The sequence below is a fragment of the Triturus cristatus genome, chromosome 4_2 (genome assembly GCF_964204655.1).
Source record: "Triturus cristatus chromosome 4_2, aTriCri1.1, whole genome shotgun sequence".
NCBI lineage: Eukaryota > Metazoa > Chordata > Amphibia > Caudata > Salamandridae > Triturus > Triturus cristatus.
Genome location: NC_140586.1, coordinates 59,010,691 through 59,031,443, shown reverse-complemented (window position 1 = coordinate 59,031,443; position 20,753 = coordinate 59,010,691). Strand labels below are relative to the sequence as shown.

The following is a 20,753-nucleotide window of genomic DNA, read 5'->3' as shown; positions in this document are numbered from 1 at the left end:
ACCTCCCCAATATATGACTTCAAACTACACAGGCATTGTCCATCCCACACCCAGCTGCAGATTGCTGCCTATATAAAGGCAAGGAAAAGACTATAGCAATGTCCTTTTTCCTTAGTGACTATTTTACCCTACCCAGAGGAGAATTCGGACACTAAGATTTTATTTAACTTCAGGAATCTAAGCCCATGTGTGAACATGTTGCCAGTTGGTGTCTATCTTGTACGTGATATTGAGAATATTTTCTTAACTAATGGGTTACATCTCCCACAGCTATCGTAGTGGGCTCCATGCCCAGAAAGTGTTTTTTTCTGGCTGGAAGATCACCTCCAAATGGTCTAAAGAGGTTTTGCCAAAATGCAGCCTGCGCTTAGGACATCTTACACAGCTCAAAAGGCAGTCCTTTGATAAGAGTTTTGTGTGTACTCTGTTGTCTACAATTTAAGATGAAAAAAACCACATCGGCCACGCTATTTGGCCCAGAATTCTCCTGAAGCGCTCTGCTGTAACTTAGAGCACCCCAACAAGAAAGCCAGCCTCAGGTGCTGTTGCAAGTTGCGGGCAGGGGGCTTCATAAGGTCAATGAAGGGAAGGCTGTGATACAGTTAACTAAAAGAAAAAAAATGCAAATGTTTGCTAGCCGACTGTGTTTCATTGACTTGTAATGATGGAGGATTTATATAGAAGAGACGAGCCTTCTCCCTGCTGTTCAGTGGTCCATGGTGGTTTACTCTTGAGGCAGGTACATTTGTTGGGCCTGAAACCTCATTCAGACAGGTTTCAGTTACTGCCACTAAGTTCAAGCTGCTGCTGGTGTTAAGGTAACACCAAACGTAGCAGTGCACTGCCTCCCAAATGTTTCCACTTGTAACCTATTGCTGGTATCTGAAGAGGCCATCTTCCAGATGGTGTCACCCTACACATCAACTGAAATTGAGTAAGCCGGAGGTCATTAAGGTAGCAAGATTGGGCTGAAACGGTTCTTAAAACAGATTGTTTATTCTATGATATTGGATTTGGACAAAATGATGAATTTCTCTCCCACTCCTTCGAGCTTCCTGGGGCTCACCCCCGTGGCAGCGTTGAGGATTCTGTGGACTTAGCCTGCACTTGGGCTTGGAGGAATATTCAAGGGCAATACATTCCTTGGCTTGATTTCCCTGCTGGGAAGCATTTGTAGACTCCTCCATATGTTATTTCCAGTAATGATAACCTAAGTATGGGGCTAGCTCCTAGAATTCTGACATTAAAACTTTCTGTTGGCTATAGCCTTGCACAGAGCGTCAGCTAACTCCAGTTTTGTTCTTTGTATCCATGGACACTTTCAGAGACTCTTTGGTGCCTTGTACCCACCAGTACAACATATTTCTGTAGTCAAATGTCTATCTGAATCGGAGATTTTGCTCCTGGTATTGTTACTTAATCTTCATAGCGCTGGTCTTGAACAAGGTCTGCCCCATCTCAATGTATAGGAATTCAGGAGTTTAACCCTGACCACATACAGAAATTCAGCTTCACTTCATGGGTGTGCAACATAAGTGTGCAGAATAAGAACTATGCTCTGAAAAGCACAAGCCTGGTGGCCTCACAGTTAGGTTTTGTCAGTTGTTGTTTCAGAGCGCAAACAAATGCACTCATTTCTCAGGAGTTGGTTACAAAAGAGAGAACCCGGCTTCAGTGGATCAGAACTGTTACAGGTAAATAACAATTTTCCTTCACTGCTTGCTTTTTTGGATTCAGGAAAAGGTGACCTTTGCAAGTACCGTTTGTACAATGGCGAGAACATCGAGTACTTCCTCGCCCTAATGGGATGTGAACTACACATTAGTGTGAGGCCTGTTTTGGGGGATACTAGGTATGTCAAAGATTACTGAGTAAGAACTGTAACCTTTAGAAACTCAGAAGCAATAACTTGAAAGTTCATGCAGCTCCTTACTTAGTAAAAGAACACAACTTTATTAAAGATATGTGAACTAATCTATGCTTCAGATCTAGAAAGAAATACAAGAAGTGCCTAGCAGCGTCTGCGCTTGAGCTACCATTGCAAAAGCTTTCTTCGCTCCTAGGCACAAGGAGCCAGATGTACAAAGCAGTTTTTGCCACAAGCACTCGGAATCGGAGTTTGCGACCAAAATGGGTTTAGGCGTGTTCTATACGCCCCTTCCAAATAGCAGTTCCTATCCATATATATGAAAGGGTTCGAACTGAAATAGCGTCTGTTGGGGTGGTATCCCTTCAGGACCCCTTCCCCTTTGTGAATGTTAAAAAAAAGATTGGGCGTGGCAGTGTTCCACAGGACCACCGCAAACTCTCAAACAACCAAAAACAAAGTATGCTTTTCTTTTGAGAAGCAGCCCTGTTTCCTATAGAGAAAATGGGCTGCATTAAAAAAAAAAAAAAAAAAAAGTTTACTTTATTAGAATGCATTAACAGACAATGTGGCAAGCCACCATCCCGGTGATGGTATCCATTTGTAGTGGTTCACAATTTGTGACTTATCTCATTAAAATGAATCGGTTAGATTGGATTCTTACCCACTATGATTCATATTTTTAATTAGTATACTAGGTTGGCTCTTAAAAATCTACTAATTGCAAACATACTGATTGCAGTTTACGACCGTTAATTTTCAATTAGATATTAATACATCTGGCCCTTGATGTTAAGTTTTTTACTTAACGTTAAGCAGTATAGTTAATGTTGTCCTATCGGGGACAGTTTGTGTAATATCAAGATTCCTCTGAAGTGTTTGGGTTCTCTATCGTTCATGGAGAAAAGGAGCAAGACAGGAGGAGGCATAGTTACAACATAGTAACTGATATTCCTGGCTCTATTTTAGCCAGCGGCTGAGATTTCAGATTTTCAACAGAATGTCAGCACCTGTTGTGATCCTTTACGCCCAAACCCAAAGAACCCACCACCCAAAGAATGAGGTGCCCACCTTGCAAATATTTGTAGGTTCTCCTGGGGCTCGTTGTGGTGGTGTGCAAGTGGGTTGTGCAGAGTCCAATCGTCAGTGCCCAGTTGCGGTGGCACCATCAAATCACTAGAGTCTAAAGTCCAGTAGGCTTTGGGATACTTGACTGTTTGGGGTGCCGGTACACGTTAAATGTCCCTTTGTAGGTGGCCATTGGTGTGATGCTGTATCTGTAAAACCACTAGTCTCCGGAAAATGTTTTCCTGTGATGAGGATGTGCTCACCTTGGCCCTTCTGATACAATGGGTACCAGAAGGTCCAGTGGTGAGTTGGCTACTGGCTTTGCGAAGGTCTTGATGGCTGCATTAAACTGCAATATCTCCAGAACTGCCACAGCTTGCAAGATGATTGCAATGGATCCAAAATCAGGGTACCCTCCTACAGCCGAATGGATAGCTCCCACATCCAAGAGTTTAAGTTAACATTGCTCTGTTCTCCCAGAGATGGCTAGCGAGGTAGGCAACTGCACCTTACCGAAATGGAGACCTTCAGGGATATGATGCAGGGTCACCATTCTCGATTGTGAGCACAATGTTGTTCCTCTTCAACCCGAATGGTGTTGATGGTTCTGAGGAAGCTTTCTTGGGTAACCTCATGGCTCCTGGGCAATCTCAGGCCCATCAGCTGAACCTTAGGTTTTGTCTCTTCCACCTATCAGGTTCACTCCAGCTCCTCTTGCAGGTAAGTATGTCCTTTTTTTCCATAGGCCCGACAGCGAGTGTTGTCGTACAGTCCAGCGGACGAATAGCAACTTTACAGTGGTTCAACAACTGACTTTCCAGTGTTCTTCTATCCTGATGCTGGTGTGCAGGACCGTTTGGTGATGATTTGAATCGGTTTAACAAAATACCAACTCAGGAGGCCAATTTGAACCAACCCTCCACTACTGGAAAGGCCTGGCCAATCAGGGAGATGGCACTCTTTGAAGTTCTTGGTGCTCCTCCAATCCTGGAGCTGGATGCTTCGGGTGTGATTCCTTCCTGGGGTGGCCATGCAGCCTCTCAATCTCCCTGACACCCGTTTTGACAGTGTTAAATAGATGTGGAATGGCTCAAACATGGAGGCGCTCTTACAAGGGGGTGACAACCAGGAAAAGAAAGGACAGAACAGTGGGTTGTCCTCATGCAGGGAAGCCGCGACCACATCCATCAAAGCGATCTGGCAATCTACCACCCCCCCATCCCCCCCCCCCCCCCATCTATTGGAGATAACTTGTTTTGTGGCGTGGACAGGAGATATGAATGTGCATGATTCCAAGGGCAAAAACCAACATAAGCAACCAAACACAAAGGTATGACCAAAATTTTGTGCAGCACTGACACGTTCAGGCACACTCGTCTTATGCACAAAGACTTATGTGAAAAGGCCTTCCAGGCCACAAATTATGAGGTTAAAGTAGTATGAACTCTGGAATTCGTTTTTACATGAAGGTACTCCTTCAGCTGTTTAAGCAAATTCACTCCTTTAATTAATTTTCTTGGCCATTAAACAAGGCTGTTAGTTTTTCAAGTATATCATATTATTTGATTTTCCTAGGGATAGTGCTGTAACTTATAGATCCATCTTAAGTGCTCAATAAATAGGTACTAATGATTGCTGGAGCCACTTGCAAAAAATCTAATGTGGTTTCTGTTTCATCACCTTCTTAGAATATTCAAGTACTGAACAGCACAAAAATAAAGTCCCACTAGATTTCTACTGGCATATTATTGAGAACAGCGCCTGGCATCCCCTTCAATAATTTAGTGCATTAGTTGTTTTTCATTGCTTTTATTTAACGCTCTATCACCCTACATATTATTGTTCTACTACCAGTGCCTAATTTGAGCCAGTGGTTTCCGGTGCTCAGCACCGGCACTTAATTGTCAGCACCGGTACCTATGACAGTCTGCCACATGGTGGCGCTGTTTTTGTAATTCGGAGATTAGCACACCAACTGTTTATTAATTCAGTATTCATTCAGAATGACTAATACCTGCTGTCAATGCCATTCTTTTAACTTTGGGGTCCCGAAATTTTCAAAATAGTCACACTTGTAGGAGTGTGGCTTATTAGTTATGCTGTTACTGTAATTGACAGCGGCATTGAGCAGTGCAAGCGGAAGTGGCCTGCTGACTAGAGCCCTTGCACTTCACTTTTTACACATTAAGCACAAGTTTCCTTCTTGCTATTCCCCTTCGAGTATCAGTTCTGTCCTCATCTGTCTCTTGGCTTTCATTGACTCCTTTCTATCTCTTTCTGATCAGTGTCACGGTCAGTGTGTGCCAGGTCTGATTTCTTGATATCTGTAGGCTCTGAATAGCTAGTGAGCCTCGCCACTTCCTGTGTCCAAGGTCCACAGCCTTGGGACTGTCTTCGACTGCAGCCGTGACTGGCGCTACAGGCAATTGGAGATTTTGCAATTGGTAAGAGCTCAGACCACTCCATAGGTGGTGTGATCTTGTGCCTTAGGGAACCAAGACGTTTAGGCTCTTATCGTGGCCTGACGGCACTTTCTGATCTTTAAAAAATCAATATCACTTTCTGCTCCAGTTTCTCTTCTCTCCACTCACCGCCGAGAATCCGAGACACGCCTTCATTTCAGATCGATTAGACTGTTCTAACACTTTACAGGGAGTTTCTCTGTGTGTGACGCCTGGAAGCTCCTGTAAAAGAAAAGAAGAATGCTTGGGATTCCTACGAAAACTACCACATGTTTAATGAAAAAAATGTATATTAAGCAAGAAAAGATAATGTAAAACAATTGCAGTTTCAACAGACCAGAGCTGCGCCCTTCATCAGCTGGAGCGTGTAATTCTACAATCTATACATTTTCCAATTATATTTATACGATGTTTTCTAAATACAAGTGAATGGATGCAAGAATGTGACAAAAATGAAAGTAACTGATGAGCAGATGCCAGTTGTTGTGAATATTCAGTGCTTAATTTGTAAAATATGAAGTGCAGGTGCTCAAATGTTTGTCGGAGGCCACACCCATTTTCTCTGGCTCCACCCACTTCCTCCACTGGCTCCACCCACTTACTATATTAGCTCCACCCACATCGTCAACTGGCAGTGCTAAAAGTCAGATGTAATATATACCTGATCTAAATTTCTCCAAGGGAGTCTTCCTTATAATAAAGTGCATTTAAAGCACAATTTTGGAATAAATTAGCCAAAATCACTAATGCATTGAAAAGGGACAATTTCAGTGCTGTATGTGCTGATTTGGGGAAAGGACAATACTGGGGTAGGGTATGCCATGTTTAACAGAGTCTATGATTTAAAAGGTACAACTTTGACATAGCTTATGTGGCAAAATAAACCAAAATGTTGTGAAAACGCTAAACAGATAAACTGAATAAAATCAGGCAATACACTTGAATGAGTCAGTCACAGTCACTACCAGTGGCCGAAGGGGTATGGGGTTATTCAGTATAGTAGAGTATTAAAACATATTACATCATGCTACTACTACCACGCAGCGATGTGACCTGCTGCGACCGGCATCACACCACCACCACACTGCACATTATGCAATATTCCTGCCCTTTGTAAAAGGTTACTTCGCTCAGGGCCGGCTTTAACACTGGTGGCGGCGTGGTGCCCTGTGTGACATAGTTGGTGCTCCTCAATGACCACCCCTCACACGCATTCCCTCAGTACAACCCTTTAACACTGCCCTTCAAGTCTCCATAACATAACCACTGTCTCTCAGATTAATTTAGTTTTATAGTGCCTCTGACACCAGTGTAAGGCGTCAGAGCACTTTGCATCATACACACACTGCATAGATACAATCCTACGTGTGTAAATCAGTATATAGGGAATGTTACATACAGGACTACAAGGTATAGGAGTCACATGTCATCCATGATTGTCATTGTAGGCAATATAGTTTAAGTGTTGTAAGTCTGGAAAAGCGCAAATTCAGAATTTAAAAACATAACAGCATTGTTAGGGTTACTCTCCAATAAGAATTGATTTATACCCAAATGAACCCTTTTTGCAAGATTAGGATAATGAAAGATTGGGCAAAAAAAACATATAGCTGTAATATATAACTTGCAGTTTGCATGCAGCTCTTTGATGACACTCAGACTAGTTAATAGCTTGCTGTTCTATGATAGGATTTTAACTTACAAACTGCAGGTAACAAAAGGATCTCTCTGACAGAAACAGTAACACACTGACCTACTTTACATTATATGCACTTTTTCATCTGCATGGTAAACGTTTAATGCAGCAGGTATATTAACCATCTGTACTACCTTACAAGCAGTCACAACTCCTCCTAGACAAAACTCCTGTCTCTCTCCTGGAAGACAATTAATCACCAGAGGCAGAGTTAACTTGACATTTTAATTTATGCCTGAATATTACTGGAGGCCAGGAAGGAACTCTGCAGCACTTGGTGGGCTGTTCTGAATAGCGTCCAAGGGACCCATAATGTATGCTACCTTTAGCCACTACAAGGCTTTGAAGAACTAGCATAACACAACGTTGTAGGACTTTTAGTTTTACTTTATAACATTGCAAGAATGTGTGCTAATGACAGAAAACAGGACTACTTGAATGTGCCACTCAAGGCAAAATAAATCTATTTTTTTTACTTAAAAGCCAGCAGCAGTGGAGGAATAACTACATCCGTGGGCCCACGCTATAAAAAGTAATTTAACATAATGCAGCCAAATATAACACTGAACACTAGTGCACAGCTGATGGCAAAAAACCAAGAAAAACAAAGTCTACCTGAACGTGCCAGTGTTCAGTGTTATATCTGTCTACAAAGCATTCAAATGGCTTAGTATGCTAAATAATGTTTTATGGTGTGTGGGGCTCACAGCTGCAGTTCTTCCGCCACTGCTACCAGCTTTTAACTTGAAAAAAATATGTCTTTCGTTGCAAAAGTTAAAAGCCAGCAGCAGTGGAGGAAGAGCTGCGGCCGTGAGCACCACATACTATAAAATGTTATATAGAATAATCAGCCACTTTGTAGACAAATATAACACTGGCACACAGCTGATTAGAGAAAAACAAGATTAACTGAACGTGCCACTCAAGGCAATTTTTTGCCGCCAGTACTCAGGGCTCACGCCAACACTGATGCACGCCAAGAAGACAGGACCTATAGCGACGAGAACCGCGCTTCAGAGCAGAGTCAAGAGCACTCGCCCAACATCAAGCACCAGCCTGGAAAAGGTAAGCTGTTCTCTCGGGTGCTGCTCCTGCAACTCAGGGGTAGCGTTATTGGTTAATATGGGAGTGTCTCCTCCATTGCATCGTAGAGTGCGTGCTTGGCAGCCTGAGACTTAGTGAGCAGAGCGGCTCCTCTAGATCAGCGACGATGTGCTTGGTTAAGAGCCCAAGGTATTGAGAGGCCCTGCCCGGTAGTTGTAGAGTGCTTGGTTACAAGTCCAGGGGTCACCTTTAGAGTGCTTGGTTAGAAGTCCAGCCCTACTGCATTTTTATTATCATTTTTTTTAATGAATAAAATACTTCCTTTCTGTAGGAACTTTGAAAAAGCTGTGGGTGGAGAATCCAGAGCAAGGATCAGGCAGGGGAGACACAGCACAGACATGGCAGGCATATGAGTGGGCCAGGACAGGCACGACTGGTATAGTACGGCCAAAGCAGGCACAGCAGCAGCAGCATTAACACGCGCAGAGAGCAGGCCGGACAGTTGTAGCGTAAGTGGGGCAAACTGTGAGCAGGCATAGTGCAGGTGTAGGGCAGATTCAGAGGGCAGGCAGGGCACACGGAGGCAACGTGCAAAATCTATTGTTGTGAATTGTTTTTTCCTCCGGTAGTGGTTTGAAAAACAGATACATTCAATCAGAACAGTGAAGTAATCAGTCCATTAACAGGGAAAGACAAATCCAACGTCCAGAGTTTGCCCAAAAGGTGATTAAAAAATCTCCCCAAATTTTGCCCTGTAATTTAAAGTACTCGTGCTGGTGTTAATAGGGTATACAAAGTCACCGCTCTTTGAGGGTGGGCTCGTATTTGCTAAGGTTTTGCACAGGCAGTCACGGTGCGAAAAGCTATGCAAAACGTGTCGATATACTAATCATTAAAAAGCACGCAAGAGCAGCGCAAAATTGTGCAGCGGTCACGAGTACCCATAGTAAATATAAGACTTCCGGTCCAGTGTTTGCGCAAAATATGGCCAGTGGTCCTGATTATGTGGCTATAACAAAAACCACAAAATCACTGTGCCCATGGAACCAAACGAACGCTAACTTAACAAATTAAGCACTGGGCATAGTGTAGGGCAGATCGAGAGGGCAGGCAGGGCACACGGAGGCAACGTGCAGCTAGGAGAGGAACAGAGCAGACAGGGCATATGCCCAGAGCATGCGGGTAGACTAGAGGCACAGAGTAGGCACAACCATGGCAGGACAAGTACAGTGCAGGCAGAACGATATGACACTACGGACAGAGCTGGCACAGCGCCTACACAGAAGGCAGAGGCACAGGCCGCACAGCACAGAAAGAGCATTCGGGCACCGCTTAATCAGGACAGCACAGGCAGGACAGTGACAGAACGGGCAGGAACAGCGCAGAGCTGCTTTAAGGTGAGAGGCAGTACCGGGGTCACTGTTAACTCCGATTCTCCTCTTGCCCTCAGGCTTGCTGCGGCCTACTGCGTCGCTTCCTCTCTGCAGAAACTGCTGGCATCACACAGGGCCACCGGACGGACTGCCTGCCCACGCCTACCTGTCTACAAAGCATTCACATTGCTTATTTTGCAAAATAACACTTTATTGTGTGGGGCCCACAGCTGCTGTTCTTCCGCCACGGCAGCTGGCTTTAACTTTAAAAAAAAGATTTTGCTGCAAAGTTAAAAGCCAGCAGCAGTGGAGGAAGAGCTGCAGCCACGGGTCCAACACTATAAAATGTTATTTAGCATAATAATACATTTCTAAGATAACATTGCAGACAAATATAACGCTGCTAAAAAGGCATTACTTACTGGCACTGCGGGACGGCCTTTTTCATTTTAATTCATCTGCGACGGATGAGGCCTGCTGCAAGACACGCTGATTGCCTCTGACTTCGGATAATGATTAAGGCGGCAGCTGCGCAGTATGCTGGGTGGGCCGCGGGTGAAAACACTTCTCATTGGTCCAATGCGGGGCACAAACTTGATGATTCGACAAGGAGGGACGGGGCCAGGCTACTAATATGTTTTGCAATCGGTTATTGGTAGTGCACTATGTTAGCGCGAGCGGCGCTACCAATCATGAATGACTGCAGAATGGGGTGTGACGGTGTTGGTGACCTACGCCGAGGCAGGGACCCACGCTGCTTCAATTTCTGGCGGTAATCGTAATGTGTGTGGCTCATATTTAGGTGGGCGGCAGAGCCGCTGCAACCAATTTGAAATGTTTTAGGCGCCCGCATTAATGTGCGACATCAGCGCTTCATGGGGGGGCGAGGGGAGGAGACTTGAACAGTCAGTGGCACCTACTCTGAGCAGCGCGCAGGCGCGTAACGAATAAAATTATTATTCATACTGCATGTGGACTCAACCAGCCTGTAGACCCGGAGCTGAGAAATAAGTGCCGGTGCTAAGCACCGGAAAGCACCGGCACAAATTAAGCACTAGTTGTGATACATAATGTGAGAAGACCAGACAGACGGATAAAGTTAACACTAACAGGAGCTGACTCTACTACTGTCTGAAACCCTTGCTTCGTTGCGCCAACTTCAGAACGAAACTACGCTTTACTAGGATGGTTTACCAAATGTGCAATTCTACAACAGGAAATTATATGTTACATTACATTTAAATGCCTATGAATGCACATGAATACTAAGATTTTAGTGGTTAATAAGCTGATATAAAAAGGAAATAATTAAATAATGAAATCTTACAGTGCATGTTGGCGCAGACGTGAGCAGTGGTATTTTCTTAGTACACGTGTGCATTGAGGCACGGATATGGGTAAATCCACTTTCTCACTCCAGTTATTACAAAATGTGCAACCCAAACAGAGAGCCGAGTCTCTACATTCAAGTTTATCGCACCAGCTCTCTGTGATCTGCCCTGGCCGGTCCTGCCCTCCAGAATTAGATTTAAGATGGCTGCAAAGACTAGGAGCTCAGCTGAAACCCAGGCCTTCAATCTGCAATTCCAACAAATTCACTCAAGGTACCACGTAAGGCCCCAAGAGCCTGTCAGACTGCTATACACAAACATTTTACGCCTTGCTTGAGGATGGTGTGCGTTCTCCCCTGGTGTGCCGAGAGGTTCTTCACCCTTCCTCGAGACGGCAGCCATTCCCAAGCGCATCTTCAGTGGTGTTTGCATAATAAGGCATTAGGCCACTGTTTTAATCAGTTGTGCTAAGGTATTGGCAGTTAGTGGACACACAGCAATGCAGGACGTGGCAATGAGAATGTCCACTTGTGTGCACTGGGACATAAGACAGGAAACTGGAAAAAGTCCTCTCAATTTATTTTGCCTAATTGCTGATATTGACATACCTGAAATAGCAGGCTCTGGGCATTGGCTCATGTTTGTAGAGGTGTCAATTAAGCTGATTCCTAACACTGCCATCTTTGCTCTCAGGTTCTGGACATCGGCGAGAATCTGACCGTGCCTGATGAATTCTCAGTGAAGGAGAAGAAGACCGGTATGTGGTGGAAACAGCTGATGGCTGGCGCGATGGCAGGCGCCGTCTCCAGAACTGGCACCGCACCACTGGACCGGCTCAAGGTCTTCATGCAGGTAAACCTCTGTCTACACACCTTTCATTGCTCTGCCAGTTAATGCTAGTATCCTACTGTTACCAGGTGCCCTGTGCAATTTATTTTCTTTTACTGCCTAGGATGCCTTAGTTTGCCTCACATTGAATGTTGCCCGTGCAACAATGTCTTGTCGCATGGAGTTCTTTGCATTCTTCCATGTTGCCTCTTTACATTTAGGAACCTTTACTTCCTACACTGCAGAATGATGCATGGTTTTATATAGCAATCCTTACATTCTGCCTTGTGGGATGCCGCCTTGCATGACTGTGCTGTATGGAATCTCCTTCTACCACGTTTCATGGTCGCATCGCCTCATTGAATGTTTCCTTATGCTAGGCTGGTTTTTCTCTTTTCCCTCATCAAATGTCTTATGCCAACTATTATCTTGGAACAGTGTGGATGTTTGTTCTTCCATGGCGTGAGTTCCTGTTCCTTACACATTGCAGATTTATGACCTTTACAGAGTGTGGGCTCTTGGCCATTGACAGTGTGAGTCTTCGACCATTCAGCGCTGTGAGCTCATAGCGCTTTTACAGTGTGGACTGTTGTTCCTTCCTTAGTAAGGTGTATTGTCCTTTCCACGATGTAGGCTTTAATCTACAGTGTGGGCAGGGCTGTCACAAGGGGAGGGCAGCTGTGAGTCGTTGTCCCAGGCAATCTGCATTTTGAGACCCCACTCTCCTTTTACAAGATGTTTGTAGATCTCATAGAACAGAAGGCCTAACCTGGTACTTAATGCAGCTAACACAGCACCTCCACTAGGTGCTGCCAAATACTGTGCTTTCTGTTTCACATGTTTTCTGAATACCGAGCTGCTCCTTCGACCAAAATACGCAACAAGAATTGCTGCTGGCCCCACAAAACCTTCTGACACGTACGGGTGTGTACTGTGCCTGTGGATCCCTAACTAGCCAATCTTACATCTATAATTGTAAATTGGGATTTTTAAAATTTTTTAGATTGCAGTGTATTCCTGTTGCCACTTACGGGGCTGAAGTTTGGGCCCCTGCTAAAAACCCCGGTATCCAACGAGAAGAGACACGTTTCTGTAGGAAAGTATTGGGTGCCCCAATTTCGTCCCCTGAATTTATCTGTCACAAAGAGCTGAACCTCCCTTATATCTGTGACTTTATTAGAAGTAGACCAGCCTTATTCTGGTTGAGAATCTGGAGGAACAACGCAGCCTCCTTAACACAAGATATAATTAAAGATTGTCTTAAATGTGATCACGGTCTCTCAATCCCATGGCTTGCCGGAGTCTTAAAATTACTAAGTGCCGTGAACAAAGGAGATCTCTTCTCAGATCCCTCCAGAATCGGATGTCAAGATAATGTAGAGGTTAAACAAGCACTATATGCACTCTTTGAAACAGAAAGGATGGAAAGGGAAATATCCAAATCAACTGTTGTCAGATACATGGAGAATGACCTGCCCAGGCAACCCCTCCCACTTTATCTTACTCTTCCTATGTCCAGCTGGGAGAGGTCTCTGTTATTTCGATTAAGGGCAGGCTCCATAAAATTTCTGTTGGGTTTCCCCTTGGGTTATAATCACACCACAGAAAGTAACCCCTGCCCCTGTGATGGTACCAGTAAACAGAATGATCTGCATTTTTTATTTTTCTGCAAATTTTATTTAAAATACATTAACTGGTTTTTAACACCTTATTTTAGAAAACAAAGACCCCTCTCCCTGGATGAGTCCCGTTTGATGTTACTCTCCCTGGATACAGAGGAACTGACCTTTCGTACTAGTACCTTTTTAAGACTAATAATCCGTGTACGTAATACGATGGAAAATCCCTGAAAGATTGCTGTTTTAGTTCCCTTTTTAATTTTTAAAGTCATTGTATTTTGTATATTGTAATAATGAATTGTTTTTATGTCTGTACTTTTATGAATTCAAGTAATTCGAATAAAGGTCTTTTGATTGATTGATTGAGTGTGGGCTCTTGGCCATTGACAGTGTGAGTCTTCGACCATTCAGCGCTGTGAGCTCATAGCGCTTTTACAGTGTGGAATGTTGTTCCTTCCTTAGTAAGGTGTATTGTCCTTTCCACGATGTAGGCTTTAATCTACAGTGTGGGCAGGGCTGTCACAAGGGGAGGGCAGCTGTGAGTCGTTGTCCCAGGCAATCTGCATTTTGAGACCCCTCTCTCCTTTTACAAGATGTTTGTAGATCTCATAGAACAGAAGGCCTAACCTGGTACTTAATGCAGCTAACACAGCACCTCCACTAGGTGCTGCCAAATACTGTGCTTTCTGTTTCACATGTTTTCTGAATACCGAGCTGCTCCTTCGACCAAAATACGCAACAAGAATTGCTGCTGGCCCCACAAAACCTTCTGACACGTACGGGTGTGTACTGTGCCTGTGGATCCCTAACTAGCCACTCTTACATCTATAATTGTAAATTGGGATTTGTAAAGCACACTGACGCTTGTCTGGCTTTTTAGAGTTGAGGGCTGACGCGGAGTTTACATGATGCTGGGAGTGTGATCTTGTTCGTGCCCATGTTCATGACCATGTACCTGTATTCCAGGGTACCTTTTTACATCACAGTGCCTGTTAACCAGTTAAATGCCAGTACACCACTGTTAATAGTCCAGGCTAGTGCTTGTGTCCCAGGGTTCATGTCCCAGGGTCCATGTCTAGGACCATGCCTAGGACCTGGTGCTTCTGTGTCCATGTCTGAGCCTCCTTGCCCCTTTGTCAGAATCTCAGATTTCTTGACCCTCACCCCATATACCCTTATCAGACCGATTTCTGTATCTTGCCCACTCTCCCAACACAGATTAGGCATGTTAATCTAGTAATACTGTAACTGTTATGCTCGGAGGGATAAAGAGCAGCTGACTAGACAAGCTTACGCTTTCCAAACTTAAGGGAAACTAAAGTCCCAGGGGGCCCATCACATGTCTTGTGAAAAGTTCAAATCCTGCATTTGATCACAACAGCAAATTGCTTCCAAACAGAACTGGAAACCTACTCTGTGTTTTGGTATCCAACCCCAAGTATACACTGTGTGACTGTCTGAAGAGCGCTGGTGCTGTATGAGTTAGCAGATCAGCAGCTCTTTTTCAACTCTCTAATTTCATCATCTCTACTTACTATATCTCCTATTCTTCCTCTTCCCTGATCTCTCTGCTCATTTCTCAACAGTCTATCACAGATGCTTACGAACGCTTTTGCAGCCCTCAAGGTTGCTTGCCCAGGTCCTAAATTATTCTCCTCTTATCTCTTAGTGCTTCTGGGTTTTCTGGTGTCTCACTCCACTCCTGCCTGCCTACTCCTTTTCGGTACTACATTATACCTTGGAAATTCCATCTTGGAGAAATATCAAGCTGTTGAAAAATCAGTTAAACAGAAATGAGATTACTTTCAAGGAAAAAGTGCATTAGATCCGTGAAGGAATACAATTTCCAGGATGCATATTTAAAACAAACAAGAAAATATAGTATTAGGAGTTTTTTTATTTTTATATATATAAATGCATAAAGAAAGAACGAGAAACAGAAAAGCAGTACAGGTCGTAGTAGTCTGTTTTATATTTCTAATGTGACTTGCAAAGGAAGGTTAGTTAAAGGTGGGTTTATGATTAGGAAGGCCATGGAATGGAAAATATTTTAGGTGAAAGAGGGACTTGTAGCTAATTTTTAAAAACTCCAAAAAATGAAAGGGGCATGCAATAAAACGAAGGGAAATTATATGGGATGTTTGGGGTGGTGACTACCCGAAACAAAAATAAAATGTTATATCAACATAAACATACAAACAAAATAGACAATACTTTGTGGAGTGAGGAGGTTGGGGACTGATCAAATAAAATGACAAAAATGGCTGCACAAATTTCAGGGAAAATTAACCTGGCAAAATGTAAATTTTTACCAAGAAAGGAAGTTACGTTGCTTAGACTTGTGAATGGTATTGTAGTGTTGGGTTTATCTAGCACTCTATGACACTAAAGAAAAGGTCACAAAGCACTCCAGCTTTCACAGTGAAAATTACAAGGAAACCAGTTTGACAGAAAGGGGTCAGCAGAACTGGTTTCGTCAGGTTTGTTTTTCTCCCAAATCACGTACAGCAATCCTTTTCCTGCAGGTATCCCTCATGGCTCGGTCTTTAAGGCTGTACTTCTCTTGCTGTACACCAGTTGCTTCACTCCCCTTTTTACCTCATTTGGTTTCTCTTTTACCTCCTTGCAAAAACACACTTGCCTTTTCTTCCTCTTTTCCTCAACTCCACACACAAATCAGCAATTGTCTGACCGCTGTACATCACTGGATGTTAATTGTTCTCCTGGCTTCACTCATCTAGCACTGACCTTTTTATACTTTTCAGCCATTTTCATACCTACTTTCCATTTGTACCCTTTACTATTCCTCTTCCTCACAATGCCGTATGCCTCCATCACTCAGAAACCTTGAAGAGTTCTTCCACTGAAGGATAGGCCTAAGATTCTTAATAACTACAACGGCTGCCAGATTCCAGTGGCTCAGTATCAGATAAATTAATTCTAGTTTCCCATTCCATGCCACCAAGTCACCCATAAAATACTAGTCTTGAATGTGCCTGGTCTTGCATATAGCCCTACAAAGCCTTCCTCCCCGTTAAAAGTATAAACTTTGCAAAACCAGCTCTATTTAATCTTCAACACTACCAGCCCATCCCTCATCTTGCTGATAGCTGCTAGATGTGCCAGTTACAGAGTGCATTCAGGCTCCTTGCACCAATTTTCAAGGCAGTTAATTTGCTAAAGCATTTGAATCCCTGATGGAAGTGGCTGCCATAGCTGTAAAGGGCTTGCCAATATTGTCAAGCCTCTCCCCTTCCTTTGTCTGGTGGTGACGAACAAGGGGCAGATAGAGTCCTGGAGGACATTTGCGTAGCCTGCATTATCACAGAATCTGGACGTGGGTGCCCTGTCAAGCAGGCTGGTGAAGAGTCCGGTGCTTTGTACTCTTTGTCCATACGTAGGATTACAGCAGCAACCAAAGCTGGATTTTTAAATAACATCAAGCCTTCTTTCCACATGTAGTTGACAATGTTTCAATCTGAGTGACTTTATTGCATAGTCTTTAAAATCATCCAGAAAAAAAGCTGTCTGTTTTCCCGGAAGAGGCACATCACAACTCTTTTATGCATGCTCCAGTAGCTCATGAAACCCACCGATGTACTCAGGAGGGGAACATGCTGGAGAAGTCGCTGGTGACGGTGAAGATGAAGCTACATAATCATCCCATTTTTGACCGACTGTTCCTAGATCCTGAAGAATTTCACCCTATTCAGGTTGGTCGTCTGGATCACTCTCAATGTAATCATCTCTGATGTTAATGGGAGGAAACACGAACCTGGAGTCTTGCGTGCACAGAAGTGCAGGACTTTTGGGTCAAAGTGTCGCCTTCTGAACATGTGCTTGGGCCAGAAGAAGAGAAACTGGCACCGTTGACTCGGGGAAGCGCTTATAATAGTCATCGATCATGTGCCACAGATCAGTGACCAAGGAAATGGGCACCGAAATAGTGACTTCTCTCGAACTCTGGTGTTCATCTTCTGGGTCTTCATAGGGATAGGTCTCCTGGAAAGTATTATATCTGGGGGAATGAGTGCTGGCGAGTAGGGATTGAGAAACCCCCTTTCAAGTAAGTGTCCCTGTCATAATCTAAGTCATCTCTGAGTCTTGGCATTTTGCCCACAATTTAGAAGGGCGAAAAGCCAGGCTGAAAAGTTCTTCATCACCAGACTCTTCAATGTCTAGCAGGTGAGTCGGAGGCAGAGGGAAGACCTTACCTGAAAAAGTGATGTCTGGTCTCAATTGTGCTGATGCACCTTCTGTCAACAGTGCAATTTTTTTCTGTTTCGTCGATGGGCTCATAGAAGGTGGAAAGATCTTCTTCCGAATGGAAACGGCCATTGCAACTAAGGTCGTAGACGTGGATTTGAAAACCATCATCGACGAAGCAATCATTGATGTGGTACAGGTGACCATAGTCACTGAAGGTGCGGCGGAGGAAAATATCGACGAAGATGTTTTTGTCAACGCTGGTACCGCTATCGACTGTCTGATTTTCGTCGACAACAAATCCTTCCGAGGTGTGACTGGAACAGAGGAAACAGCAGACCTTTTCTGTGACTGACTATAAGAGTCTTTAGAGGCGGATTTATCAGATGTTTTTTCAGCAATCCTAGATGTCTTTGAGTCCTTAGCATATGCGGTAGAGTGCCCATTTGTGCACTTTCGCTCAAGTGGAGAGAATTTTGGACTTTCCTCTTCATCAGAGGCAGAGTCTGATCTGGACTTTTTCCTCTGAAGCCATAGTAGAAGCCTGCCTTCTCTCTCGTTAACTGTCTTGGCAGAAAAAGTTATGAAGTGCTTGTAATCCTTTTGTTTATGGTTGGATTGTAATCATCTCCTCCCCTTTACCATGCCATCTTTCTTCTGATATTCTTTCACTGTCACTCTGCTCACCTTTACATACTCTTTTTTTTTTCTAGACCCTTCTTTATTCCATGCTACTACTGCTCATTCTATGCACAATGTCTCCATCTCAAAGGGACACATTTACAACAAGGGCCACTCTCTCATCAGGTTTCAACACTTTCTCAAATCCCATCTTGTCACCCTACAACTCACGAATACAACCTGCCCGCTGACCAGATATCCTTTAAGCTCACAGATTTCCATACACACTCTTGCGTTGACCACATGGGCCACTGAAGCAACCCTTCCACCTCTTCGCATATGGAAACATCTTGTATCAGTTAATTTAAATATGTAAATTAGTTTTGTGTTATGCAGTTAGTTGATTGTCTCTTCCATTACCTCTCAAAATGTTACTCAATGCCTTAGTTACTTACCATCACTTCGCAGTGGTATTTATTATCCTTAGTCTTGAACATCCTAGTCACAATCATTACATGTGAGGTGGATCCCACATCATGATGTGACAAAAACTAGAAAGTAGAAGTAGATCTGCTATGAGCCGAACCCCAATGTTTACTATAAAGCACAGCCTACCCATAACCTTTCCTGTATGTTGCAAGCCCAACCTGAGGCCAGCACTTCTAGAGAGATAGGGCAGGCAGTAATCACTATTATGAGGATATTAAGGACAAAGATTAATTAAGATTACCTCCGTGTACCATGGCATTATCCTTTTGGCCTACATTTTCGCCCCAACCATGTGAGAATACCAAAGCTCTGTTTTCCAAAAATTACTCAATCATCCGTGCAAAAAATATCTCTATTATACTGACATCAAAACCCTCTAATAGGGAAAAACAAGAAGTCAGGGCAAAAGAAAAATAATTTAGATCATCAGTCTGTTAACTAAGGCATCACTGTTTTTAATACACTGTGACCAAAATTTACACTAGCAATTCTCTAACCTTGAATTCTATAATGTTTCAGAAAAGTGTGAGGCCCTCGCATGTGCTTGCTCTGCAAATGTCTGTCAAAGAAGTTCTATTGAATTCAGACCACAAAGCTGCAACACCCCTGGTTGATCTAGCTAAGATCATATCAAGCAAGGAACCTTAGCAGTCTCATAAGCAGTTTCAGTTGGCTATCTAATCTGCTTATAGAACTCTTGGAGTTTTTATTTCCCTGATTTGAACCACCAAAAGTAATATACAAATGATCAAATTTCCTGTGCTTAGAATTGGTGGTTTGCATAGTAGGGCTCCCATTCAACCAATTCTTCTTGCGTTGATTATCACTACAAGACAAACAACTTTTGAAGTCCAGAATTTCAATGCAACTGATTTAAGAGGTGCAAAAGAAAACCATTGCAAAGACTTGAGAACTAAAGCTAAGTCCAAAGGTCAGAAGAAAGAACAAACAACAGGTCTGGATAGAGCAAAGCTCTTAAAGGAGTCTAAATCCAAGATTTCCATTCTCAGTAAAACCTCCCCAAGTTTCACAAAAGACTCTAATACATATCCATTGTGCCCCCAGAGCCATTAAGGTGGTGACAGTTAATCCCATGTTAAAACCATCAAACAAGAACTGATGCACCAGTTAATACCACAATTTGCAGAAAGAAACACTCTTTTAAGAACACCACTCCTGAAACATTCCAAATTCTTGAATAATCTTTTACTATCGGGGGTGTCTAGACAGCTGAATAGCTAGGAACTAAAGTATACAAAAAGTGATGGCTAGAAAGCTTGAATTAATCTCAAGCACGCTGGTAATTACTCAAGACCACATCCCAGTCCATTATTATTTTGCACATCAGGCTACCTCAGTTTGGACCAATTCCAAATCCGTCTTGACCCTGCTACTATGGGAATCATCCAGCCTGAGCTTCCAAGTCACGTTCTCCCTGAACCGGAACAAGGGCAACCTACGATTGATTTCACACTGGTTATGGGCTCAATATAGCTTGGATCTCCAGTATTAAATATTTCATAGATTCACATGCTTGAATCTTCCCCTTTGTCATGGTGGGAGCCCCAAGGTATTTAAAACAAGCAGTCTCATGTAAATACATTAAAAGACATAGAGAAAGCGATTGGCATTGTTTAACTAATTCGCATTGTTTTAATGGACTCAAACTTCAGCGAATGAGAGGCAAGACCCTGGATCTCTCTTCCCCTGCAGAGCCACCATTCCTCATATTTTCTAACCCCAGGTCGTGTGTAAGGGAGTCTTTCTGAGCTCTGCTCAGTTTGTTACAGTTGTGAACTTTTAACCCTGCTTTCTCTTCTCAAAATATTCATCAGATACAACTCTGAGGTACTGCCTTTTCAATATTTTCTCAAGTATGTCTGAAGGATCCAAGTAAAGACTTTTCAGGCAATGCAAGTCCTGTGAAAAGCCTTGACTTTTTCATGCAGTTTCTCAAAAAGAGTGCCTATACTGTCTGCATCTCTGCATCCCAACCATAAACAAAAGGATTACAAGCACTTCATAACTTTTTCTGCCAAGACAGTTAAGGAGAGAGAAGGCAGGCTTCTACTATGGCTTGAGAGGGAAAAGTCCAGATCAGACTGTGCCTCTGATGAAGAGGAAAGTCCAAAATTCTCTCCACCTGAGC

At 43.4% G+C, this 20,753-nt stretch overlaps 1 protein-coding gene across 1 annotated transcript in view; it reads left to right on the top strand.

Annotated features, from left to right (window-relative positions):
* The window catches only part of LOC146832970 (mitochondrial adenyl nucleotide antiporter SLC25A23-like), a 191,059-nt gene that overhangs the window by 79,249 nt on the left and 91,057 nt on the right, over positions 1 to 20,753 (top strand). Inside the window, exon 5 of the mRNA XM_085600506.1 lies at positions 11,535 to 11,693. Within this exon, the coding sequence (XP_085456632.1) occupies positions 11,535 to 11,693 (159 nt within the window). The remainder of the gene's footprint in view (positions 1 to 11,534; positions 11,694 to 20,753) is intronic.